The sequence below is a fragment of the Ambystoma mexicanum genome, chromosome 5p (genome assembly GCF_040938575.1).
Source record: "Ambystoma mexicanum isolate Mex_15411 chromosome 5p, UKY_AmexF1_1, whole genome shotgun sequence".
Lineage (NCBI taxonomy): Eukaryota > Metazoa > Chordata > Amphibia > Caudata > Ambystomatidae > Ambystoma > Ambystoma mexicanum.
Genome location: NC_090930.1, coordinates 1,313,268,714 through 1,313,296,516, shown reverse-complemented (window position 1 = coordinate 1,313,296,516; position 27,803 = coordinate 1,313,268,714). Strand labels below are relative to the sequence as shown.

The following is a 27,803-nucleotide window of genomic DNA, read 5'->3' as shown; positions in this document are numbered from 1 at the left end:
CATTGGGACGGCCCTGCGGTACTGTGCGCTTCCATGTTGCCTTTTCGTACGTGAATGTGGCTCTGTGTACCATGAAGGAACAGGGCGTCACACGAGAAGTAGCTGGTCATTTCTTGCGGATGCAGCCCACAATGGTGAAATGTGTTTTGGAGTTCATGGCCTAATGGCTGTATGGCCTTGGTGATTTTGTTGTGCATTAAATTTCTATTCTGATATGGGCCGTGTAGCGTTCTTCTTTGCAAGTGATGTGGCATGTTCCTATTTGGGGAGCGATGTATTGTGAGGAGATCTGCATTGGGTTCCAGCTTCGGAGTATAGTTGCGTGGTACTGTGCTGGGCGCGTTTGCCTACGAAGCCCAGTGAGGTCAGGGATGAGGGCTGCCAATATGACTGTTTGAATGATGTCATGCTCAGGGGCGGGGGATTAGGTTTTGTGTAACAGATGCCGGTCAGCCAGGTGGACTGGTGGAATGATGTGATTTTCGGAATGTTGCTGGTCACAGGTGCCTGTGTTTGCGTGCGTTTCTTGGTGGGGGACTGTGGTCATGTCCATTGGAATGGCTTCTGTATTCGTGCCATCTGTGCCCTGCAGCTCCCATTGGGCCCTCTTGAGATTCATTTGTTCGTTGGCATGCATGGGTGTCTTGTACATTTCACTGGTTGCATTGTGACTTCATTGCACCTACGGGGAGTTGTACTATGTGGGCAGGGAGCGGTGTACAGGCACTCAGTTGGGCCGTTTACGGTTGATTTGCGATGCCGTACTTCTCGCCATGGCGGAATGGTACTTTCCGCCGTGCTTGATGGCGTTGGGTACATGTCCGCTAGGGTCGGAATTCGCGTACCCTTGCGCCATGGTGGTTTTTGCGGTTTGGCATGGCGCGCGCGCGCGTACTTGGTGCAGTTAGCGTTGGCGTTCACTACGGTGTCGCTAATGGCATCGTACTTTGCGGTGACGGGTCATAGTCGCACTGAGCGCTATTCGATGGCGGTATTGCATTTCCGCCATCGTTTTTCGATTTCCGCAAGGGTCGTAATGAGGCCCAATGAGTTAGTTACCATCCATGCTTGAATGTTGGCATAGGTGTAGTTTACACCATCTACATCCTTCTGATAGTTGCCGGAAAGTTCAATGAGGATCTGCGTATTATCGGCATAATTTGCAAATTGAACACCCAGGTCCTCCAGAAGATCAAAAAATGAGGACTTTGATGTGTCAGTTGATTGCCAAGTACACAAATTCATTTATGGGGTAGTTATTTTTTAGGGGTAAAAGCGTCCTGCTGATATAGCACTTGTTGTATCATCCCCTCAATTTCCTGGAACATTCTGATTGCTAATCTGATTTTTGGTCCTGCATGAAGAATAAAGGTAGGTAGTGCAATATTTAATTTAAATGACTAAAGCTTGATGTTTTCAGTATAATCGTTGTTCCAGCATAGCCTGTTAGGTCCAGTGAACTTCTATAGATTTATGAAGAGAATGGCTTTTTTCAGAGAACCATTGGATGCATCTACAAGAACACTCCAGAGCCCCAAGAAGGATGACAATTCTATTTTGATGGTATATAGGGTCACTAAGTGTAATCATCCCACTGCCCAACGTGAGGTCAAGGTGTTTAACCATGGCCATAGCTCGCTTACAAATGGAGGAGTTTGGGGGTAAGAGTCAGACAGACCAAATATAGATGTTTCACATGCTCTCTCTAAAGGGGTGGATGACAATGTCATCTATGTAAGCTCCCACACATTCCATGTGATGTACCTCTCTGGGGCAAAAGCTGTTTAGGGGCCAGTGACACCTGTCAACCTTTATTTAGATTCTGTGTAGAAATTGTGAAGAAGCCATCCATTGTTTTCATCAGTTCATTCATACGGGGCATGGGGTAGGTGTCAAACCCGGATAAGTAATTTACCTTAGAGAAGTCAAACAGAACCTCTATAAAGCATCTGGTTTAGCCACCAGTACTATGTGGGAGGACTGCTCATTATGAGATATTTCTAGTATGCCCCTAGCCAGCATCTGTTCTACTTGTATCTTAATAATGTCTCAACTAGCCTCTGGTATCCAATAAGGGCTTAAACAGACTGTATTTCCTGGGGAATGTGGAGATGGTGGTAGAATCCTTCATCCCACCCAGTAGATTCCAAGAAGATATCTGTAGAATGGGCGATACGGTCTTCAAGGTTCTATTATGTGGAATTGGTAATTTGGCAGGGATCTCCGTAGAAGTTGTTCTACTTTAAAATGGAAGTGGCATGGAGCTGCTGGCAGTGTCCATGACTAAATCATCTGGGTCAGTCCACCATTTATTCAACCAGCTGATACAATAAAAGTGCTCCTCCATTTGTCTGTCCAGATGTCTTATCTGGTATTTGAGATCACTTTGGACCTCAATCATCACATGTGGAAAATGCCTGTGGGAATTTTGTAGCATGGTTCAACGCCATAGTTATATACATATTCTGTCTCTCTTGGATGTCATCAGGGATCCCACTATATACAACCCATGCTAGTGAATGGAACCTCAGTAAATGACAGAGGAACACTGGTTGCAGCACCTTGTATCATTGGTTGCTGAGGTCCTCTGCTGTTTGGGACACATGGTAAAAAAAAATCACGCTGTTATTTATATATCTTTGGCCAGTATAAACCTGGTAGGACATGGTCCTGTTTCATGGTCACTTATAGATGTGCCCAGGCCAGAAGGGAGTAAGCTATGTCCATGCCAGAAGGGAGTAAGCTTTGTCCTTCATGGTTCCCTTTAATAGGTATGGGACAAGTAGTTGATAGTGGATCTGGCCACCTTTCACTCAACCACACAGACCAAACATGTCTCTCTAAAGACCTGTATACTGGAGTCACTCTTGTATATAGTCTGAGTCAAAAAAGATGCTCTCAATATGGGATTGTTTAGTTAAAATGCCACAAAGTCAGTATATAAAATGAGGTCAGACTGTCAGCCTAACTGGTGTTGAATCACATGCAATCCTCCCTTGGTAGGGCTGAATGTTGGTTCCTGCAGGACCTCATAAATCTTGATTATCTCACAAATAATGTAGGCCATTAGTTGGCCTTACGTTTACCAGATAGAGTTAGTACTGTCATGGGTTGGACACAATAGAATAGTCAACTCGCAGGGAAGTTTCAACATGTATTTGATCACACAGGTAACGGGTTGTAGGAATACCTCATGGACAGGGACCAACACAAAAAGGGAGATTTTTTTGGGAACTGTGTGTGACGCTCAAAGAGTACAAGGAATAATCTGTAGGTGCGTTAGAACATCAAAGAGCCACCCAGGGAGCCACCTCATCATAATAAGCGCTGGAGCTAATATGAATATCATTGGAGGACATGCAGGCACTGGACTCCATTTCCCCAAAAGCTACAATCTGACAGGAATTTCTAGAATCTTAGCGTCCATTTTTTGTGCTTCCCTATATAAGACCAGACTTCCAGCCATACCTTGCTTAGCATTTCAAATCCTTGTGGCGCCTTACCTCACTATTCACCCGTGGGACTCCTGAGATGAATCCACCATGGAGTGGTGGTACGTTGAACATTGGGACCGTGGGGAAGTCCTGAGAGAAAGCAAAAAGTTAGGGCATTAATGTGCGTAGAAGAAAATCCACACCATGAAGGTAGTATATAAAGTGGCAGGCACACAACAACCATGCATGTAAGAACAGTTAAAAGATGAAGCACAGATCGCTGCATTCAATTCGTACTACAAATCTGCAACAGTGTTGGCGCAGTGGCAATAACAGATAAAAGGGCGAATTTTGCCAATAACATAATACACATGAATTTTGATTCCCTAAATGTTGTCAAATTAAGTGCTAAAAGCGGGAATTATTCCCTAGTAACTTGAAAATCTGCATTAATAGTGTAACAGTGCTAATAGCCAGAGGTTGCACATTGGTACTTGGTTATAAAAGTGATGTGACTACAAACAGCACAAGCACCAGAAGCAAGCAATCACTCTAGGGACCCCTCCACCAAATAATCAGTGAAGGACCAGAGGGGGCATTATCCTTAATATATGAGCCTCAGGGTAGCTAGGTGAAGCCTGCAGAAATGACTGGAATAAGTGTATTTATAGTGATTATTTGCTTGTTACAAACACAGCTATAAGGCTAACCAAAATGAAGGTCTAGCTAGCCGGGCTGCAGAGACCCCGCCAGGTCTCGTAACCAAGATGATAGTCTGACTTTATCGCATGTCTTCTCCCTTTCTTTGAAGCTCTTGCTAGAGGGTATCCTTTTTTTCACAGAACGTTGCGAGAGAAAATCCATATTGGCCTGTAACTTTATTCTGGATGGTGGACAGTGAAGGAGTATGGCTGGCCCCTTATGAACCACTTATCACTACTATTACATCTGCGTTTGTTCAGAGTTTCAATCGTCATCCTGAAAGGTAAACATTTAGGACTTTATGTCCCACTTGATTTCCAAGCAATCACCTTACTTCTGATGCAGCACTAGTTGCTCTCTCTCCTCAATTTTCTGTAACATGCTGGTTGTTAATCTGGCTTTTGGTGCATACTTCTTTAGGACAAATTCCTTTTTGAAATCCAGCAAGTTGAACATAGTAGGCTACGCAATGTTTGTTTCAAACGGTTCAACCAGATTCTTGAGCCTTCTCTTCACCATAAGTTTTTTTCAGTATAATCTTTGTTCTACCATAGCTTGTTAGGGAAAAAAAAACTTCAACATGTCAGTGAAGAGACTGGCTTTTTCAGAGAAGGAGGGGATACACCCCATGAATATGCTCAGATTCCCTAGAAGAATGGCAACTCTGTTTTGGTGGTAGGCATGGTCACTGAGTGTAATGCTGCTAGCTTTTTGACCTGCAAGCCACTCCTTAATACTGCCCAACGTGCAGTCAAAGTGTTTAACCATAGACCTGGGTAGCTTACATTTGGAGGGGTTTGCGGTAAGAGTCAGACAGACCAAATATAGATGTTCCACAAGCTCTTTCTAAAGAGGTGGATAGCAATGTAATATATGTAAACACTGTGAAGGCATCATGAATCAGACACAGACAACAGGTTCAAGTTGTTCAACCAAGTTTTATTTAACTTAAAAAGGCAGGGTGGAGTAATGCCTAACTTAAACTATGCTAAAGAAGGATGTTCCTTCCTAATGAAAAGTAAGAATAGTCTGCATCAGGAAGTCCAAAGTAAAATGTTTTTCTGTGTCAAAAACCTATACTTGCTCTTACATCTAAATGCATACAATGTGTAGGGTTGTCAGCATCACAAATGAATAGTGTTCAAAGTTAAGTTCAGATTTTATTCTAGCTCTTTGGCTTGTGATCAGCTCTCCTTCCCCAAGTTCAAAGTAGTTAATCAAGCACAGGGGTTCCCTTCGCCAAGAGATCAAATCTTCCAGCTTTCAAAACAACACTTCACTTCAATATCACAATAAGGTCTTTGCACAACACAAGCTTCTTTATAGGTGTTTTCAGTGACTTTTCCATTAAGGGCCACCCAGCCGAGGCGCAGTTGTCGGACCACACGGTCCACCCATAACACAGGTCACGCAACAGGTACCCTTCCTTGACTGCTTTTCCTTTAACATCAGTCCACTACTTCTCCTCAGCACTGAGGTTTGCCTCAGTCACATGTGTCACACTCTCATAATACTGCATGGTGGCGTATTTGGCCCGATGTGCTTGTTGCACCTTCTTATGTTTCCTTGGCTCTTGCCAATGCTTGTTTCCTTATAACATACAGTTCTTTGCTCTTTCTTGGCTTTGGCTAATGCTAGATTTTTCATATCATGCATGCAACTCTTTGTGCTCTCTTGGCTTTCCTTGCTAGCACTTTTTTCAGTTAATTCAATTATTTCAATGCAGTTCAAAAACTTCCTTTCAGTAAGATTCACAATCTTTCTTTCACTCCTTTCAATATGCAAGAGTGCTCCCCACATGCTTTAATTTCGTTCATTATTCAAAATGCCTTTAGAACTGCTTTAACTTGTTTTCATTTCGTTCGGTTTTCAAAATGCCTTGCTTTCATTTCATTCAGTATTAAAAACGCTTGATATTTGATTTAACTTGCTTAGCAATCCATATTTTCCATAGCTTTATTTCTATAACCGCCTACTGGCGGTATAACCCCTTTCTGGTTGCACTCACTGGTCGGTTTTATGGCTCCCTGTGAGGTCTTCCGCCGCCACAGGTTTCTGTTTCTCATTGTGGTCACTCGTGTCTTCTACCAGCAGCCTTCGTGTGGCTCGCACAAACAGAGCAGTCCTTGCTCTGTGAAGTAGGATTCACACGACCGTGTCCCGGCAGCCTCCTTAAGGCTTGCCACCAACCTCCAGCTTCTGCTGCCTTTGTTTCCTGCTGCATACGCTCTGCACTTTTCCATGGGTCTCAAGAGCTCCTCCTGCCACACTGCCACACCAGAGAGGTCCGCCTGCACATAGCAGTTTTTGGGAGTTCTCCCACCGCTGACTCCATTTCTTTTGGGATACCAGCTTTTAAAGCTCCACCCTCCATTCTCTTTCCAAAAAGGACTAGACTGCTCACCATCAAAGTGGTAGTCATTCTTTGCTCTTGTAGTCCTCCTCCTCGTCCCAGTACTTGGTTGGGGCTGATCATTGTTCGCTTTTACAACATGAGGATGTGCTGTTCTAAGTGTCCTCGTCTTCGTCACAGTACCCACATGAGTTTGACATGGGCCTGCATTAATAAAATTAGGATATATTGTTATAGTTGTCCCCTTTTTCGTCCCAGTAGCATGCTGCTGTGTTTTGGGGAATGGTAGGGGAAAACAGAGCGAAAGGGCTGACATCAACCAATAAAGGCTTATGGAATGGAGGGTTTGTGGTGAAAGGCAAATGGATGATACAATGTCTCACCTAAGGACGTTCTCTCCCCACTCCCCAAGTCTCCTCAACCCAGGTGATCTTCCCTCGTATATCGACACCCAGGGTCGGGATCCAAAAGCGCTAGCCTTTCCCTGGGCACCCGAGAGTAGTATACTTGGGGAAAAGACGTGAGGGCGCCCTCAGGTTCCTCACATACCCTTCCCCGAAAAATAGGGCTTCCCACCCTAGGGACATATGTTGATGGATTCTCAGGATTGAGGACCAATCCTACACAGAGGTGGTGGGTATAAAGGGTTTTTCTTGCAATGGCCTTTCCCTGGCAACCCGAGAGTAGGATACCAGGGGAAAAGAAGTGAGGATGCCCTCAGGTCCTCACAGCACCCACGCATTTCCTGAGATGCACATATCAGTGATGAAAACTGTTTTCACCCAATATTTAGTGAACAGTACACCTGCCAATAATCTGTATTCAGGTCTAGGGAAGAAATTATGGTGGATCCAATTTCTCCATCATTTTATTCATATCAGGTATGTGTCAAACTCGCACAAGCCCTTAACCTTAGAGAAGTCGAACAGAACAGGCATCAGTTTTTGTCACCGCTACTATGTGTGAAGACCACTCATTATGAACTATTTCTATTATGCCCCTAGACTGTATCTTTTCAACATTTCCTTAATGTCCCAGCTAGCCTCTGGTATCCAATAAGGTCTTAAACAGACTAAATCTTTCTGGGGAGTGTGAATATGGTGTTTGAAATATTCAACCTACCCAGGAGCTTCTATGTAGATATCTGTTAAGTGGGATACAAGGTCTTGTAGATTCTGGAAGAAGATGGTAGTCTCGCAAGAATCTCCATTGAAGTTATTTTACTTTCTAATGGAGATGGTAAAGAGCTGCTGGCAGTGTCAATGACCAAATAATCCAGGTTTGACCACCATTTCTTCAGCAGGTTGATGTAATTAATGTGTACCTTCATTTGCCTGTTTGGCATCTTACATGGTATTTGAGATCACTTAGGACCTTAATCACCGGTCTGGGTTTTACACTGAAGTTGTGTTGGTGGCTAATTCCCTGGATGATGTGAACATGCTGGGTAAAATATTTGGAGGTGGCATTTTGTGTTTTATATATTTATTCATGGAGTTGGGCTTTAACTGTGTAATTTAGATTGTGAACACTTGCCCAAGCCAAGATGGAAGTCTCAACCGGTGATCTAATTGGCTGGGGTTTACACAAGGTCAGTTGGAGTACATTCTCAACTGTGTTTCATTGTCTTTTGCCCAGCTGAGGAGGTCAGGAACTAGGAAGCTCGAACATTTGAGGCCTATGCACTTTGGTCCAGTCAAAGAATGAAGCAGCAGTGGAGTGTTAATGTATGAAAGTCTAGCAGTGAAGCTGTCACCAAACTCTGAGCTAAGTGACCTTGCCGCTTTATTTCAAAGACAATCTCAAAATAAGTAAAGGATCGCTTAATATAAGTTTTCCCGTTAAGTATCTATTTTGAAGTAAGCGTTATCTGACCAAAGATGTTTTTAGTTTTTTGATTGAACTGTCTGAAATTACATTGAACTGTGCGCGCAATTTCTTTTTCGTTCGCGCTTCATTTTCCTGAATGAAACAGTTTGTTTATTTATTTTCCCTTCCGTTGCATATGTGGAAAGGAAAGATCCATTCACTTTTTCCGTTGCTAGGGGACAACAAGTGTCTGGTTACACACAGAAACTTTCCCTTGCCCATAGTCTGTTTATTTTCCCTATCAAGCTCACGTCATACATTATTGCAGGGATATCAGGCACAGTGGATTATTATTTTTTTGTTTCAGGCGAGTTGCGTAGCGACTTACTCCCTATCCGTGGAGACAGGAGAGCACGGAAACACACGGCCAACTTAAGCAACTGAGCTTTTAGAAGGTGAGGAAATTCTGAACACTTTGAATTGACTCTTAGATGTCTGGTCCTGAGAGAACGTTAAAACAAAGTAAAACACAGAGCAATTGGTGATCTTAATGTGCTAAGTGACTTTGGACACAAATAGGCTGATTTCACAAGAAGAGAAAAGTAAGCAGTTAGCAAGGTAAAGATTTAAAGGGAAGGACCTTTGCTAGTGTGTTTCAATAAGAGTTGAAAATAAGTGCGGCAGAATATTAACCAGTTTATGAAAAAACCTTCATGTTCAAATTCAGTGGAAAATAACAAAGAACTTCCTCTGGGCTATCAGCAGAGGAATAACAGGTACACATCTTCAAATATTTTAGTCTTGGGTTTCAGGAAGGATATAGATTGTCTGTTATTACATAACCAAAATTGTTGTTCTTTCTTCTTCTCACTACAGATAATACTGTGGGCACTGAAGGAATCTGTTTTATTTTGTATTTGATCCATTCCTCTTTCCCCCAGGGGTGTTGTGTGGTCACCCGTGAATAAGGTGGCTGAGTGTTCCACGCCTTTGAGGGTCTGTCAGGGTTCAGCAGCTCCTGCAGACTTTTCATCAAGACTCAGCCTGACATTACCTCATATGTGAAATGCCTATGTGAATCTTGTAGCAAAGTCCAACACCACAGGTCTACACAACTTCTCTCTCTTGGATGTCACCAGGGCCCCCACTATATTTACCCCCATTCAAGTGATTGGAACCTCAATAACGAGCAGAGGTTGGAATTGGACCTTTGGATCATTGGCTGCCAAGGCCTTCTCTCGTTGTTTGCCGATGTCTTTTGGTGTTTGGGACTCTTGGTGCAATATTAACTTGGTTGTTGATTGATCTTTGGCCATTATAATCGTGCCTGTAAGTGACCCTGTTTCTTAGCCAATTTGAGATGTGCACATGTCTGATGAGAGTAAGCTAAGTCATTCATGGTCCCCTTTAACATTCATGGCACAAGGGACTGATTGCAATCCCATCACCTTTCACTCAACCCCGCAGACTGAGAGAGGTCTCTCTAAAAAGAAAGGCCCTGTGTACTACAGTCCCTCTTCAAATGTAGCCAGAGTCACAAAAGCAGATCTCAATGTGGGGGTCATTCAGTTAAACCAACACAAAGACAGGCATTAAAGTGAGGTCACCTTCACTGGTGTGGGATCACAGGATGGGTCTAGGTTCTCCTTGTTATTCTCTTTTGATAGGGCTTAAACCTGAAATTTTGATTCTCTCACAGATTTATTGGGCAATGTGTTGGCCTACCTCTACCAAATAGAGTGTGCCCTGCCATGGGATGGACACAAAAGAATATGCAACTCGCAGGGATGATTCCACATTTATATTTGATCACCGGGTTATACGATTGGAGGTATACCTAGTGGACAGGACCCAACACAAAAGGGAGATTTTAAGAGAGCAGGGTGTGAGGCTCATAGAGTCTCAGAGTTATCAGAGTTAATCTGTAGGAATACTAGAACTTCAAAGAGCCACTCATAGCTCAGCGAGGGAGCCTCCTAGCCACATTGAGCACTCAAGCAGACATTTACATCATTGGGGGACCTCCTGGGCACTGGCCTGTTTGTCAGAAACTTGCAAACTCTCACAAGACTTTCTAAAATCTCAGCATCCATTTTCTGTCCTTCCCTATATAAAACCAGACCTCCAGCTACACCATGCTTAGCATCTGGAATCGTTGTGGAACCTTACCTGAGAATTCACCGGCTGCACATGGATCATTGGGCCCCTTTGGGAGACCTGAAGGAAAGCAAAATGTTAGTGGCAAGCAAGTAACAATCACAAATGCAAGAATAGTTAAACAGTAAAGCGCAGAGAGCTGCATGCAATTCGACTGCAAACCCGCAAGAGTTTGACCACTGTAGCAATGGCAGATAAAAGGGTGAATTCCGCAAATAACATGATAATCCACATGAATATTGATTCCATTAATACTGTGAAATTAACTGCTGAAAGGGGAAATTCGGGAATAACATTTTAATCTGCATTAACAGTGCTACAATGCTAAAGGCCTAGAGCTTTGCATTAGTTATACAAGAACCATGACTGCAAACATCACAAGCATTGTGACTGTGGCTCAACCAACACAAGCACAGGAAGCACACAACCACTCTAGGGACCCCTTCAACATGAATGACTGCAGAACCAGAGGAGACATCATCCTTAATATCGGGTACCTCAGGAAAGCTAGGGGAAACAAGTATTAATAGTGAGAATTCTCTCGTTGCAGACACAGCTACAAAGCTAACTAGTCTGGAAGGTACGACCAGAGGGCAGGAGAAAAGAAAATACAATCCCATTTCCCGATGGGGTATCTCAAGGGGCCTGGACTTACTCTACACTCAGATTACCTAGAGTTGGATTGCAGGATCTATCATCAGGACACCAGTTTGTCAAATTTCAGGCGATCACAGATAAGGTGCCACGCAGTCCCATTTCTGTTCCGTGGAATGTCTCATCAGTATGGAGGTAAAGAGTGGGCCAGCTGAGAAGGGACTAGGAAGAGGAAGCCGGGGAACCCATGAGCGATGGTCTGTGGGTGAGGGTACAGAGATACCACAAAAAAAGTGTCCAGGAACGCGAGGCTGCAACAAATCCAGTTATATGTTACCCACAGAGCGTATATGAGCCCTCAGCAGAATGTGAAGTTTAAAAATGCCAGCACACAATCAGGCCCTAAATGTGGAGAGGAGAATGCAGGACTGGTAGATATGTTCTGGGCCCCGAAATAAGGAGATATTGGGGGGAGGTGGCTCACCTTCTGGTCGAAAAGGGGGTCGGTCTGGAGGTAGAATCTCTGTGGGCATGTATGGTGGGGGGGTTTCCCAGGCCACGTAAGTTGAAGCATGTGAGCAAACTCAAAGACCTGGTTTAGATACTTGCTAAACGCAGAATTGCCATGAGCTAGAAAGCGAGTAATAGGCCCAGGGTACAAGTGTGGTGGCAGGACCTTCAGAAATGGGCAGAGGCGGAAACGGTGGGTTGGGGTGCTGCAGCTCATAGGGGAGGAGAGGAGGAGGCAGAGACATTGTTGGCTTGGCGGAATCTAATAGCCAGACTGTTCGGGTCTGCCCAGATTTGCATAGAAGAGGGGGATGCATCGGAGGGCGTGGAAGATGGGGTGCCCTCAGATAAAGAGGCAGAGGGCAGTGACATGGGATAGGCTTGGGGTAGGGGAGGGAGATAAGCAATGGGGAAACGATGGACACATCAGTCAGTAAACATGAGACTTGGAATGTTTAATCAGTGTTCACTGTTTGGTTGTATATGGTTGTTTATGTTTGTTGAAATAAAAAGAAAATAATTTTTTTTTTAAAGGGAGAGGATGCAAGAGTACTTCAGGAGAGCATTGGTAAGGCACCACAGAGTGTCAAGATGGAGAAAATAATCAAATGAGACTACAGGCCTATGCTACAAGGAGCGAATATCCTCAGTTCAATGTCCAATCACCATTCTTATCCACACCCAGGAAAACATCCTTCCAAACCGCTCAGCATTAGAGAGTTTTAATTGCAGCAGCACACCTCTTGACTTGCCATTGACAGATAATCCCAGTGATGAGTAGTTATCTGAGACTCTGCATCTGTGGTGTGTTCCTGCCAAGATAAGACCAATAGTTTCCCTCTCTTTCCTTAGCACTCTCCTTAGTGGGGTTCTTGGGGCACACCTTGCGATTTTCTTTCTTTTCCAATGGAGATATTATTCAGGCTGCAGTAATAATAGACCCCAAACAACTGCACAGCCATTTGGTTGTGCACATCAAAGGCTCATTTAAGGTTCTAAAGGGCAATGCTGAGCTTCTTCAGTTGACTGTAGATTGTATTCATCGCAGATGGAGGCTTGCACCTCATCTGTACCTGCAGGAGGCACAACCAAAGCCATATTATTGGTAGTACAATGTTCCGGAAGAGTACTTCCCACACATGTAGATGTCGACGAGCTCGATGTATCCACCTTCTGGTCGTTTATGACTTCAAGAGCTAGTAGTTCAGAGTCCGTCACATACCCGCTAAATGAGGACATAATACTATTTGTTAGCTTGCGACCCAAGCATGCCAATGATGAGGTTAGGTTAAAACTCTGTGATGGGGGGATACAGTCAGATAGTTTCATGTGTGGTAAAACAATTTGTAATTTTAGAAGAGGCTCCAAATGTGTGATTTTTAAGTGCATCAACGGGGGCTTTAATTACTTTTGGAGGACATGTACAAGGATTTCTGAAATAAGAAGAGAACGTTGGATAGGATTTAGCTGTCTCTTCACTTACCCTCGACACCAACGCTATCTCCTGAGGAACGAGGGACATGGGACCAATTTGGCCGGCTTCCACCCCGTCCATTACAGCAATGCCTTCTGCCTCCATCCAGCTTCAGCATGCGGTGTAGCTCTTTAATCCCTGTGCTGGAGGCGATTTAAAGTGGGATCCCACCCCACAGTCACCGCCGTGGATAGCGGGACCCTGAAGTTCAAAGGTAAGTCGATAAGCACACGAAACAAGAAGTAAATGCCTCCAACAACGCAGTTGGCTCAAGTGACTTTACAGTTACCACCAGTATCTGTGCAAGAGCCCCCAAATAGATTGCTCTATTGCTGTATTTTCTCAAGGTGTGGCCTTTGGGTCAGGGTCTCCAGAAGTCTCCTTATACTGGTCTTTCGTGCAAGCTTTACCCTCTCTACACTGTGGCTCACATGGGCTAGCCACCACATGTTCTTCAATCGTCCATAACTCTGACCTACTTGGCTCAGTTACTCCAGGTCCCTCTGCCATCCTAACACCCGCACCACTGCCTTGTTTCTGCCTCTTTTTATATGTAGGCTGAGGTGCTAACTGTTGCTATGATCTTGTGATCAGGCATGATCTGTAAGTCTGATTTCCCACTAGCATAGTTGTCTGTGATTGGCATTTGCTAACTGGTGTCACCACTGCCATATGTTTGGATCCCTGGTTTATGAGAGGGTCTATTTATGACTCAATTCCACCCCTCACTGACCCCTTGGTCTGGGGGATGGAATACTCTGTCCGTTATCTCTTGGTCGGTCAAGCATATCTGAAATGGCACTTATTATGGCACAAAAAAGAGGGAACCAGACCTGTCATGTCATCAAGGACATTTGTGATGTCATCTTTGATGTTATGGGTGTTAGTCTTAGCAGTGACAGTGGTGGCATGAGTTATGGTTGCCTAGCTTACCATAACTGGCGAATTTCTGCAGTTTTTTGGTTTTACCTGTAACCATAACGTCCCTGTAACAATGTTTTCCCATTGAATCTTATAGGTTTTTACTAGTGCAACTTAACAATAACGTCCCCTTAACAACGTTTTTTGTCAGTGAATTTCATTGGTTTTTAGCAGGATACCCATAGTTTATAAAGAAAACTGTGCAACATATTGCAATTGCTGGCACCATGTTAATGCAGACAGCAGTGGACTATGCGTCTGTTTGCAGAGATTGTGTGGCATCCAACCGGCCGAGGAAGGCAGGTGCTCTCTTACATAGTGGTACCAATCACCAAACGCAAAGAACATAGACAAACAGCACCATGTGCAAGAATTGGCAGGGAAAATAGAGTAGATTTGCAAATTGTGCACTTATGAAGCAAACAGGACAAAGGCATAGGGAGTACACCATAACAGAATGTATCAACAACAGAAGGGACGTCTGCCTTCGCCAATCTTACGCACTGCTACTTTAAAGGGGAACAAAGAATGAACTGCCAGTGCACCTACTGGAAAATGCAAAGACCTGAATGTCAGTACAATGTAGTAAGGACCCTAAACTTTGTAAAATAATTGCACAGGTGCTGCATATGCAATAGTACGGAAGCATAACGTGTCTTGGTGTAATGCAGCAATGGAAAGCACCTTACAATGGCAGGAAGAAAATGTCCCTCATGATGCAAGTACTTTAGTAACCCCATTGGTACGTGCAGTGCTGTGACCCGTAGAATATGTAATATATATTGCTGCATGTACACCAAACACTTTTTCTTTTCAGTAAGACAACATATTGGAAAGGAAAGCAAGGGAGTACAAGCGGCAACCCTTCCACAACAGCATACGGGCATAGGCAAGGAAAGAAACTCTGTGCATAGGGAAATGTACAGCATGGAAGTCAAAGTGGAGAAATTGGTGAACAATTGTGCCGCTTTAAAGGATGCAAACAAGGATATCATTTGGACAAAATAACACAGCAATGGCACAACTGCATGTGTACTCCTTCTCCATATCGGAGCCCGCCATTCCCTCAAAAACCATTTCATGGGAGATGTTACGGTAATACATCAATCTGTTCCTCCCCTCACATTCAAGTTGTGCAAATCCCCATTTCCCCACAATAAGTACTTCTGCTACCCCTTCCTTTCCAAATGGGGTTTATGCATGTGTACAAGGAAATGATAATAATTAGAATGTTGCTGACTGTTAGAGTGGTAATCTTTTTTACCTGAAATGGGGTTCTGACTCATCGGCACACTGTCCTCGTTGCAATGACCGCAAGTAGGAAAAAGGTAGGTGTCCTAGAAGACACTGCAGCTGTCCGGCCTATCCGCGATGACAATGGAGGTATCCATATGCCGCCATCATGCTCCGCACGTCTGCATGTTGTCCACCACCAATCAATGCATGTGTGTCCGGACTTTTTTGTGTGTAGTGCAAGTACACGCATGTGTATCTGTTCCTCTGTGTCCTGTGGACATCGCCACTGTGCAGCATATGCGAAAGGAACGTTAATTAGGTTGGGGCATCCACCCACGTCCTACAGGTAGCTATGCAGATAAACAACCCACCTGCTGTACCCTATAAATACCCAATGTCTCCCTAAATTGTTGTCGCACGTGTGGCGCACTTTTAGTCAGAAGAGAAAAGGCAACGGTGTGCATAGGACACCCATGCATGTGCGTACACCGTATTCCGCCCAAAATGCGTGCAGCGTTCAGCCATCCCAAAGGAGAACAGTGGCAACGTCATAATGCGTCCGCACCAATGCTGGACTTGAGCCCTTATTTCTGGAGCAGGAGCCAGAACCTCGAACAGCAAGGAAGTATAGGGTTGACCAAACTACAGAGTGTTTTTTTCGGAAAGTACACACTTACAGACACAACACAATGTGCCGTTGCACATTTATGTATGGTTTGGAACAATGTAGGCCTGCTTTCTGGGTGAAAGTTGTCCACAGCAAACCTAAAAAAGGGCACACCCCAGAGATGCTGTTGCAGAAGAACATCCCAGCAGTGGACAAAAAAGTATTCATGCTTCTGTTGATGAGACACCTTCCTGCGTCTGGCTCGGAACAACATCCATGAACAGTGTGCCACACTCTTCGTGGTGTTATCGATGAGAACAGCACCTTTGCAGCGGGAAAAAGCCTCTTCACTAGCTTTAGCAACTTCTTCAGTCGACGGAACAAGCCTAAACAAGACATGTAATTAATATGCATGCCGCCGTAGTGGATGACAATAACATCGCCTCTCCCGAAAGTGGCCAGGTCTTTGCAAAGTGCATCCATGTCAGCTAAAACTGCGCTCGTAGACACCATTCCACAATGCTACTACTCCTTCCAACCTAAAATTGCCATAAAAACTTCTTTCCAGGGCATACTTGTGCAGATCTAGTAGAAAGGCATCACCTATAGGCAACACAATGGGTTTCGCCATGTCAGCCAGCCTCACTACGCAGGGTATAATGTACAGCAGTGTGAACGCCCCTTCCAGTGAACCACACCCAGAGTACCTGATTGGATAATCCTGAAAGTCCCATGTGCATTATACAGCAACGTAAAAAGTGCAAATTGTGGCACGTGCGGTGCACAAAGTACCGCAAGGGCCGCACCCCAGTAAAGCAGGAGCAGTCCTTCTTCCCATTCCACTACCTTTTGTCCAGCACCACCTCATTGGGTACTGGTAAATGGGCACACACAATTCCACCAATGCCATCCAAGACGTTACCATCTAACACTGTCTGTGCTGCAAAACACTTCATAGGTACTGTTAGGAAATCAGCCTGCACGTCCAGGACAAATTTCAGTCACAGATTGCAAAATGTGTGCATCCACATTCATCCACTTGCGCACCCACTACCACAAATTTAAGGTACGGAAACTTCTTCTGCACTATGCGTATTACTGTGTTACAAGTGCCGCTGCGCATGGTATCTGCCACTGAGCGGCCATTATGTTTTTTAAAAGCATACTGTTTTTTTTCCATCCCCTACCATGAAGTGGCACGTTACTGATATGTGCTTGCAACGTTCTCGTTGACCCATATCATAGAGTGTAATATAGACACAGGAACTCCCTCCTTTGCTTCCGACAAAGCTACAAAATGTTTTCCCCACTAACCCACCTCCTATATAAATCATAAAAAATTGCATCAATAGCAGCATTGAATGTATCGTACCAAGGGAAAGCAACTTTCCAAAATATCATTGTCTGCACAGCTGTACTTCTGTGTAGGCTACACTATTACAGCAGGCTCTTTTTAAGTCTGCTCTCTTCTACTCTCCGCCTTCTGGAACGCATCCAGAAGAGGAATGCGTGACTTGGGATGGTATGTCTCCTGCACTGAAATGTTGCCAATAGCTCCCAGTGGCTGCGAGGAATAAGGTGAAAAGACTCTGCATTATGCAGAAGGCCTTCTGGCCTCTGGGACCGCAATACCTTAAAATCTAACTCCTTATATATCTGCGTGCGCAAGCTCTTCCCTCATCCGTCTCCAACTCCCTCTGGGTCACGCGCTTCTGCAAAAAAACTGTTGTTGGTAGATGTGCTTTTTCGCCTCCCTCTGCAACAGGCTCCCTGCCTCCCTGACACTTGAGGGGAACCATCGCCGGTTGCCGAACCAACTCAAAGTCTTTCTATTAGCATCTGCTGTTTCTGCTCATCTCCCTGGCTAACTGCATGAGCTAAACTGTAAACTATATGTAAAACAGTATAGGGAGTTGGGTCTGTACTACTGCCTCAGAAAAGAAAGGTTTTTTGGGGGATTTTTTTGTCCTGTTTTTGTCTTGTATGTGCAAATTTTATGCAATTAACACAAACCGCACACCGAAGTCAACATTGTAAAACCTACTTCACCCCACGGCACATATTTGGCAGTGCAAGGTGGCCACCCATTCATGAAAGGGCCTACAGGCTTAGCACACGCAACACACCGTACTGCAGTGTACGTTGAAAGTTTCATGTGTTCTCCATTGTACTCCCCCTTCTGCCATTGCGCTCCCATCACTGACCGCTGGGCCTCACCACACACTGCACACCCTAGTAAAACCCATGTTTTACTTCTCATGTTATGTGTAATGCAGGCCCCATCTGCAAATGCGCCCGCCAACTTTCGCTCTGGCCATATCTTTACATACATGGCTCAATTACATTGCATTGCCTGTGCAGTACGGTATGTGAGTGGCTGAGTACATTGTCCATATTGCAGCTTTCTGATGCTGATGACTTCCTTTCATGGCGCAATGTGGTAAAACACTTCCTCAAGCAAGGGTCTTATAAGGGCCTAACCATAGCAAAGGCACATGGTGACATGTGGCTCCCTATTGTGCAACAAGGGCAATGATGTACACCATATGGTAACGTACGCATAGCAGCTCACTTCTGCTCTTCCACCAAGTGCACAATGTCCTCCGCAACCATTGTGTGCTACTCACCAACTCCAAATGCATGCACAGTAACAACTGAATCGCTGCAGTATATTGTGGAGGCTGTGATGAAGGCATAGGCTGTTGGGTGCATGGCCTACTGCCTATTGCCTTCGGCCATGCACCCAACATTCTAGGCCTAGGCCACACTCACCACAACATCACAGAGCCATGCAGGCTACCAGGTACAAATGTTCCGGAAATCACAAAGGCAACATACGCACCAGCACTTCCAGTGTACATTGCAAGTTGCATGTGGTCTAAATTGTACTCCCCTTCTGCCATTGCTCTACCATCACTGACCGCTGGGGCCTCACCACACACTGCACACCCTAGTACAACCCATGTTTTACTTCTCATGTCATGTGTAATGCAGGCCCCATCTGCAAGTGCGCCTGCCAACTTTCACCCTGACCACATCTTTACATACATGGCTCAATGACATTGCGTTGCCTGTGCTGAACGGTAGGTGAGTGGTTGTGTACATTGTCTGTATTGCAACTTCCTGATGCTGATCACTTCCTTTCATGGCACAATGTGGTAAAACACTTCCTCAAGCAAGGGTCTTATAAGGGCCAAACCATAGCAAACGCACATGGTGACATGTGGCTCCCTATTGTGCAACAGGGGCAATGATGTGCACCTTATGGTAATGTACGCATAGGAGCTCACATCTGCTGTTCCACCAAGTGCACAGGGTCCTCCACAACCATTGTGTTCTACTCACCAACTCCAAATGCATGCACAGTAACAACTGCTTCACTGTATTATATTGTGGAGGCTATGATGAAGGCCTAGGCTGTTGGGTGCATGACCTACGGCCTTCGGCCATGCACCCAACAGTCTAGGTCTAGGCCACACTCACCACAACATAAAGGAGCCATGCAGGCGACCAAGTATGCATGTGCCATGAATCACAAAGGCAACATGTGCACCAGCACTTCCACCCAACTGCCACACCATAAAGCAGGGACTCAAGGACACATGTTCCACTTATGCAATGCAGAAACATATCGCTGTGTTTGGCACCACTACCCACTTCCAATCACAAAGAATAATAAGCATGCCAACCAAACAAGACAATCTTCACAACATTGAGCCTGCTCCCAACATTCTAGTACATGCATAGAACCAATGGTGCGTACTGCACTGCAACACTTACTAATCTGCGCAATGGACACTATGCAAGCACATAGAAGAAACATTTGCACCAGGACCTCTTCCATATGTTCACCATTCCGTTAATACACCCAGTGGACACACTGCACTACTGGTCACTGCACTATCTCCACCCATACACCGACAACTGTAGGTTGTTCTACCAATCATCACACACATGCAACCAACATTGTGTGCACTGCAGCCAAACCGCACACAATAAGCAACAATGTGGCACCTACATTCAACCACTGGACATACCTTTTCAACCAGTGGACATAATTTTCTGTGCAAGGGCTGCAGCCATGCATCCAAGGAGCTACGGACTTACCTCACACAGCACACCATAGTACACGCTATGTTTAAATCCTCATTTCTCGTGGAATTGGCTCCCCTTCTGCAAATGTGCCTGCCACCACTCATGACAGAAAGACATTGCTGCTTTAGCTCGCATGCCATAACGAAGGCTGCCTACAATGACCACACAATATAGTTGCCTGTTGAGGTATCCGTGCATTGGCAGAGCATGCACGGATAGCGCTGACAGACCACCGTCTTCTTGTATAATGATATATATGTCACATGAAGCTCCTCTGACTCCCACACCCTTTCCATCCCTTCTTCCCACCTCCAGATGCCACACACTATGTTTTTCAGATCCTTTTGCCGCTGAATTATCCTCTGATACAACATACCGCCGTCATGGAACACTTTTCACACATCCCGTCACCGCACACTGCAGTGCAATCAAAGTTTTGACTGTGCTGCGAACAGGGAAATGGGACGCCGGAGCAGAGCCAGATGTGACTAATTTTAGTCCGCACACTGCTACGTACAGGAGGCCCAGCCATGCACCCAATAGCTTAGAGCTTTGCCACACACGCTGCAACCCTATCCTCTGATACACCATGGCAGTGGTTCCCAAAACCTTTTACGCACAGCACGCTTCCCTGCAGCCAACCACCGGCCGCGTCCAATATTCGCCGACATCACGGCGTACCGCAGGCAAATGAGACTTCGGTCTGCGGTAGCGAATAAGGAAATGGGTCTGCGGATCGGACCCAAATATCACTAATCTTTTGGGACGTACATTTCAGTTCTTTGCAACAAAAGTGTTGGCCGGATTTCCACCAAACCCACAAAAGCACGCTTTCTGACCCAAGCCCCCGCTCCTGCCCCAATTTGGTGAACATCCATCCAGCCATTTGGCCTGTAGCCGTGCGCAAAGTTTTTCCACAGTCTATGGAAAAAAAAATGTGGGACCCCCCTATTACAATTCTCCCCCTGCACGAAACCTCACCCAACTTGACGAAAAAATTCAAGGGGAGCAACGTTATAAGCTGCCAAAAAAGTACTCTTCCTATAAATTTAGCAACTTAACCATAAGCTACCAATACCTATATTTCTGTATGAGTAGGTTCCTGTACTAGAAGGAACACTGCAATGGAATGTTCATGGAAACTCTACATTGCGTAATGAGGTATGTAGGTCATTACACATCTCCCGATCATCCCTGATACGTTTTTGCCAACATTACATTCACAACCGCTTGTATGAAAACTAAATGCACATGTGATGTCATCAGTGATGTCATCAATGATATGTGTGATGTCACCTTTGATGGCCTGGGTGTTAGTCACAGCAGTGCACAGTGGTCGCACAAGTTATGGTTGCTTAGCTTACCATAACTGGCGAATTCCAGGGGTTTTTCGATTTTACTCGTAACCATAACGTCCTTTTAACAAAGTTTTTTTACTGAATTTAATAGGTTTTTAGTAGCACAACTTAACCATAACGTCCCGTTAACAAAGTTTTTTCACTGAATTTCATAGGTTATTAGTAATGCAACTTAACCATAACATCCCTTTAACAATGTTTTTTTCACTGAATATAGATATAGATATAATGAATTTGATAGGTTTTTACTAGGATTCCCTTAGTTTATATAGAGATACCATATAACATACTGAACCCACTGTCCCACGCTAGTGTTTGGGATGTCCGCGGACTGTGCGCACGTCCATGGACGGACTCGGTCAACATGAACACTGTCCAAAAACTCAGGGGGTATCTTACATTGTTGTATCATGCAATAAATACACTGAACATGTTCAAAGAACAGCATGTATGTATGTATGTATGTATGTATTTAATTTTTATATAGCGCCGATAGCCCGCGGACATCAGGGCGCTTGAACATAGAACACTGATACTGCAAGACCAAAGACAAACAACACATATGGAACGGACGAATGGTACAGCTAACTAATAAGCGACGAGGTCTCTAATTAGGATCCTGCGCCCACGGGTTCTTATCTGAAGAGGTATGTTTTCAGCCTCTTTCTAAAAACTGGGTGACTGAATAAGTTACATTTAAAAATAAATATGAAGTGCAAACTGTATATGTAAGACACCAACAGTCCAATTACATAGCATATGAAACATAATGGAAGATACCAAAAAAAAAATAACATATGCCTCCAACAAAATTACCTCACTGAGGCTTTATACAGAAACTGCACAACACATATCAACAGGGCACCTACATAGAGGTAACAGGAAAACAAAAAAACAAACTGGTAAGTACACTACATTAAGTACAATATTTATAAACTTTCTGTAGTAGGATACATAAAAAAATATATAGCTTTTTTTTACACAGAAATGTCTAGTACTTTGCAGTGGCTTGAAGAAAATGTTCCCCATGACGAAATGAGTGAAAACAGTGATACTAATGGCAGACACTGCAGCTTTCAAAGTAAGCCAATTAATACACAGTGGGCCTCATTACAAGTCTGGCGGTAACCGTGGCAGTAAAACCGCCTGGTTACCGCCGGACTCGTATTACCATTCCACCTCCGTGATTCCCGGAATTACCGGGGCATTACAACCCCTGTTTTCCGGGAATCACGGAGGCGGAATGGTGTTAATCCCCATTCCCATTGAGTCCTATGGGACTCGATGGGAATGGGGATCATGGAAACACCGGCAGCATCTCGTAATGCTGCCGGTGTTTCCTCGGCCACCTGCAGGTGGCCGGTGTAAAACCCGCCAGGTCAGACCTGGCGGGAACATCACCTCCCGCCTGCAGGAGTCGGGATCAGGCGGTCCAGAAACAACAATGGCGGCGGGTGTACCGCCACTGTTATTTCCGGACCGCCTGAGTTATGATGAGGCCCATTATTTTATATGTACCTAACACATTTTTATTTACCAGAACATACAGAAAATCAGAATAATACTGAAACAGATACTGTGGAAAATCATCTACAGCATTTAGAACAAAAAATTGATCAATTAATGACCAATTTCATTATTTTAGAGAACTTTGTAGAAAATCATATCATGGAAAAAATAAAATATCACTGTCCCATGTGCACATGTACCCCTTCTCCATGTCCCAGTCAACCATCCCAAAAAAAGTCCCATCAACAAAAACGTTATGATGAGATCTCAAACTCTTCCTCTCCTACCATCCAACATGTAGAAACCCCTAAATCCCCTGTATATGTTTAAATTTCTGCATCCCCCTTTCTTGCATAATTTCTATATTTGTGTACAATAATAAAATATTATGTATACTGTTCCTATATTTGTCTGTGTTTTTTTTTTTAAATCGTTAGGGTGTCCGCGGACAGCGCGGTTGTCCGGGATGTCCGCAATAAACCAAAATGGGGGGTGTCCTAAGGACATTATTTCACAAATTGAGGGTTTGTCAGTAATGTCCAAATCACTTTCAAGTTCTGTTACCTCCCTCTCCTCCTCACCTGAAGAGATATCTTTGGAAGTCTTCTTTCTTCTTTCTTTGGCTGACAATTTCTTTTTTTGAAGATACGGTCTACCACGGAACGACGCCACATTGGTTGCGGAGGATTTCCGGAAACCAGGGGCCCCGGGACCGTGATAGCCAGAAAAGGGGAAAAAGCCACTTAGGCAAAAAAAAACGAAACCTCCTGCAGCAGAGATGTACTCGGAAAGGACCCTGATGATCAAAACGAGACACGGAAATCGAGCAGGTAAGAAAGTGTCCGTCGCGGTCCAGAAGTAGAGGAGAAAGTCCTTGTGGACGTGGGGGAACTCTGGCGAAGGAGAAACAGAGAGCAAAGACAGGAGAGAGGAGCGAGAAGCAGAGGAGAAACACTGAAGCCTCTCGGAAAGAGGAGAGGAGAGAAGGCGAGCGATTACAGACAGAACCGCGGGGTGGTCCAGATGAAAAGCGAGCAGAAAGGGAAGGCGAAAAAGAAGGAACTGAGAGAGCGGGGGAAAGGACCCAAGGAAAGGCAGGGCTCAGCAAAGCCAAGGGAAATAACCAGGAGCGTGGCAACAGCAAGAGAGAGAAACAAACATAGTTGCAACGCGGCGAGCCGGCGGCAACTGTGCACAGATAAACTGTGGCCGGCCATGTTGAAAAAGACTAGACCGCAGCCCAGGTACGCGTCAAACGTAACGGGACAAGTAATGGCGGCTCAATTTCCATCGGTCCCAATGCTTGACGAAAAAAGGGCACATGACACATTATGCCTGTTCGCACTGTCCGCAATTAAAATGGAGGTGTCCGTAGGACACATAATATGTCCGCAATTAACCAAAATGGGGGTGTCCTAAAGACACTATACCTGTTGCACTGTCCGCAATTAAAATGGGGGTGTTCGTAGTACAGATAGGGCCTGATTCATGGAAGTATTTTATTATGGTGCAGTCCCATAGGAAAACGTTCCATGAATCAGGCCCATAATGTCTCTGCATGTCCGTTATTAGTCAAAATAGCATGTCTAAAGAACATCCCTCCTTTTCGTATTGTCCGCAATCAGAGTAAATGTGTCCGTAGAACACATAATCCGTCTGCATGTCAACAAAGTTATGGTGCACCTTTAATTAGTTCGGGGACCCAAACCCTGTCCGGTGGACACCTGTATGCATGCGCATCCCACACTCGGGTCCTACGAACATCGTGCCTGTTCGTAACTGTCCACCGCACGTGTGTCGCACTTTTAATTCATTCGGGGACCCACACACTGTCCGTAGAACACCCATGCGCATGCGTACAACTGACCCCACACATTTGGTGTCCCATTCGCGAACATGTCCGCGACGTCATCATGTGACCGCACCCATGCTAAGCGTGGGTCCTTGTTCGCGAACACATTCCGGGCTCCCGGACACACAAAAAGTGCTTTTTGAGCAATCTAAACTGTTTTACTGTGAAACCTCACCCTTGTACATGTCCCAGACCATGCACCTGGCGATCTGGATACATTTTGAACCTTTTTTGGTGTTCGAGGTGTTCGGGGACAGCGTGGCTGTCCGTGAAGCACGCACCAGCACCCCTATAAAAGGCCACACCCCAGAGCTTCTCATTGTGTTTCTGGCTACCAGAGAAAGCATTGCTCAATACTGGTGTGCTGTGCTATCTGATCTGCATTGACTGCATTGGGTGCTGACCTCTGCCCGCTGTGTCTGCTGTGCCATTCCTCTGCCTGCTGTGATACACTCCACATGGCAACCATGGCTGCTTCAACTTCAGCACCACCCCCTCCACCAAAACGACCTTCCCAAGGGCCTGGAGAGGGGAACAGGTGTGAGGATGCAGAGATGGATGAAGAGGATGATGAGGATGAGGTAGTGGAGGTCCCTACTACAAGCAGCACCTGTGAATCCTGGGTGTGCAGGTTGTTTGCCACTCTTGAAGGGGTACCCAATGCTCGTGCAAACAAGTTGCGCTGCACTGAGTGCCAGATGGTGCTCAGTCGTGGCAAACCAGGTTTGTACAGTTATGGTACTACCTCCATGAAGCCATACCTAAGGTCTTTCTATGCTGGGGCAATTCAGAGGGTTGTTCCCTGCGATAAAAGTAGTAAGTTGAGTTCCTCTGCAGCATCCTCTGTTTCTACGCCTGCCACCAGAAGATATACTCCTGTGCGGCAGAGCATCCCTCAAACTGCCTCACAGGCCATATGCGACACAGTAGACCCTTTCCTTTCGAGGGTCACAGTATTGGGTATGTACTGCGACACAGTACTCTGCAGGGGGGAAGACTCTTCAAAGTGCTTTTGAGGCTGCCTGATTAAGGCCCACCCTACATCTTCCTCTCTCCACCTGCTCTTTCTTATCCCTGAGGTTGGTGTCCCTTCCTTACCCCCCCCTTCCCTTCCTTTCCTTTTGTGTCTTGTTAAAAAATAAATAAATACATTACAACAAAAAACAAAACAAAGGCTCTTTTCAGAGCCGCCTTTCAAAGTTTCAAAATAGAAGTGCCAATGAAATGCTGCAGGCCCCTGTGCATTTTCAAAGGTCCGCGGACATTCACCTGTTTGGGGTGCTGCAATATGGAAACCATTGCACTCTTTTCCGGGTGGAAGTGGTGGCTCTGAAAATTTCAAGTGGTCAACACCTACTGTAAAAAGGATTGCTATAATTCCAAAAAGGGTCACAATGCATTTTGTATATTTCGCAGAAAAATCTGATTCCAAGCATAAGTAAGATGTACTCCATCTCTGCGAAAAATGTGTGTACTATGAATCATAATATTTTCATTGTGAAAAGAGGACATATCAACATCTCTCAAAAAGGCGCAAACAGCCTTGTTGACATTGCACCTCGCTTTCTCCATTTGTGGACCACATGAAGAAGAATGCAGCCACATTTGTCTTTGCGCAATACAAGAAATAATTACTCAGGAGTTTGGAAACAAGTCCATCACTTTCCCAAGTCCTTCTTTCATTGCAAGGAGATTCCATAGACATGTCCTAAACTGTTCCCTCCACAATTAATAATAATAATGTCTGGATGTCGCTGTGTCACCAAAGTAGGACAAAGAGGAACCAAATCCAGCCACTGCATTCCACGCACTCCAGTGCCAGTGCACATCTACATGAGGGAATCCAAGATGTGCAGCCACTCCACTGCGATCTGCATGCACCTCCAACCAATGTATCCATGAGTCACCCAAAATCCAGACAATCTGCCTTCTAAAAGACACAGCCATAGCTATCTGCTCTCCCCTCAGAAACATACTTTCTGCCAAAGTCTCTTCTTACACATCACACCCAGTAAACCTTATTGACCAATCCCTTGCCCTGCACAGTCTCATTTGCATGTATCTGCCTCAAAATCCCTGTATGTAACACACGCATTCCGCGAACAACTGCAGTGTCTGCGGACAAATCCTTTAGGGTGGCTCTGTAAAGAGCCTTTTTTTTTGTTATTTTGGAAAGTGCTTATAAAAAAACACCTTTCATTTAGTTATTTTATTTCCACTTATTTTCTTCCTGATGTCTTCACTTTATCCTCTGTAAAGCATTCCTTATATTTTGAAATAACATAGCATTTCCCAATATCGATAAAGAAATGCCATCTGCTTTAAAACAGTCACTATTAACAAAATCAATATTGTCATTGTTACAAGACAACATTCCACTTCTACACAAGAAAGCAGACATCCCTCTGTTCACCAAACACTGTGCGCCATTTGGCTGGGGACAAAAAACATTAGAATTGTCCCATAGTACCCTAGGCAATATTTCAGAAAAAATCACCTTGCAATTTGGAACAACCTCCATCACTGCCTGAACCAAGTTTTCAAAAGTACTCAACAAACTAGGAGCACTGATGTATCCCAAATGGACACCACCCCAATTCAGTACCACTACATCGGGAATCTCCCACATTCAGAAAGTCTTACAAGCTCCAACCACTGCCTGCATATTGGAACCAGGCACAGTTGACCAGAAAACCTCCACTCCTTCAAAACCAAAACTGGTAGCCTTATGTTTAAATATAGCATACCTCTCCAAACCATCTACAAATAAATCTCCAACAACCAACACCCTCACTTTCTTCACCTCTGCCATCTTCACTACACACACACACTCTCTCTTCCTGCAAAGAACAACTTCAACAACTGATTGGCTAATCCCTACAGTCCCTTTTCCATGCTGGATTTGCTGAGAAACCACGGATGTGGCACGCCCTGTCCACGAACAGTCACGGTGTCTGCGGAGCGCGTACCACTGGGGCAGCCCTTCTACCCTTTCCACGTCACTCTCTGTACCATTCCCTCATTGGCTACTGTTAAGCAGTCACAAAACCATCCACCAATCACATTCAATAACTCTACATCTAACTCCATCATCACAGTTCAGCACTGTTGATCACTCTGAGTACAATTCTACTGTGATTGCAAAGCACCTACAGCAATAACTTGTAACGCTCACCTGACTCCCACGGAGAC

General features: G+C 44.9%; 1 protein-coding gene across 4 annotated transcripts in view; it reads right to left on the bottom strand.

Moving 5' to 3' along the window:
• The window catches only part of LOC138481537 (uncharacterized), a 1,141,930-nt gene that overhangs the window by 280,021 nt on the left and 834,106 nt on the right, over positions 1–27,803 (bottom strand). For all 4 annotated transcript variants that reach the window (XR_011274268.1, XR_011274269.1, XM_069613714.1 and 1 more), the window contains exons 7-8: positions 10,468–10,515; positions 3,504–3,584 (exon numbers count right to left, since the gene is read on the bottom strand). Coding sequence is in view for 2 of the 4 variants with exons in the window: in XM_069613714.1 (XP_069469815.1) it covers positions 3,504–3,584; positions 10,468–10,515 (129 nt within the window). In the remaining 2 variants the exon portion in view is untranslated. The remainder of the gene's footprint in view (positions 1–3,503; positions 3,585–10,467; positions 10,516–27,803) is intronic.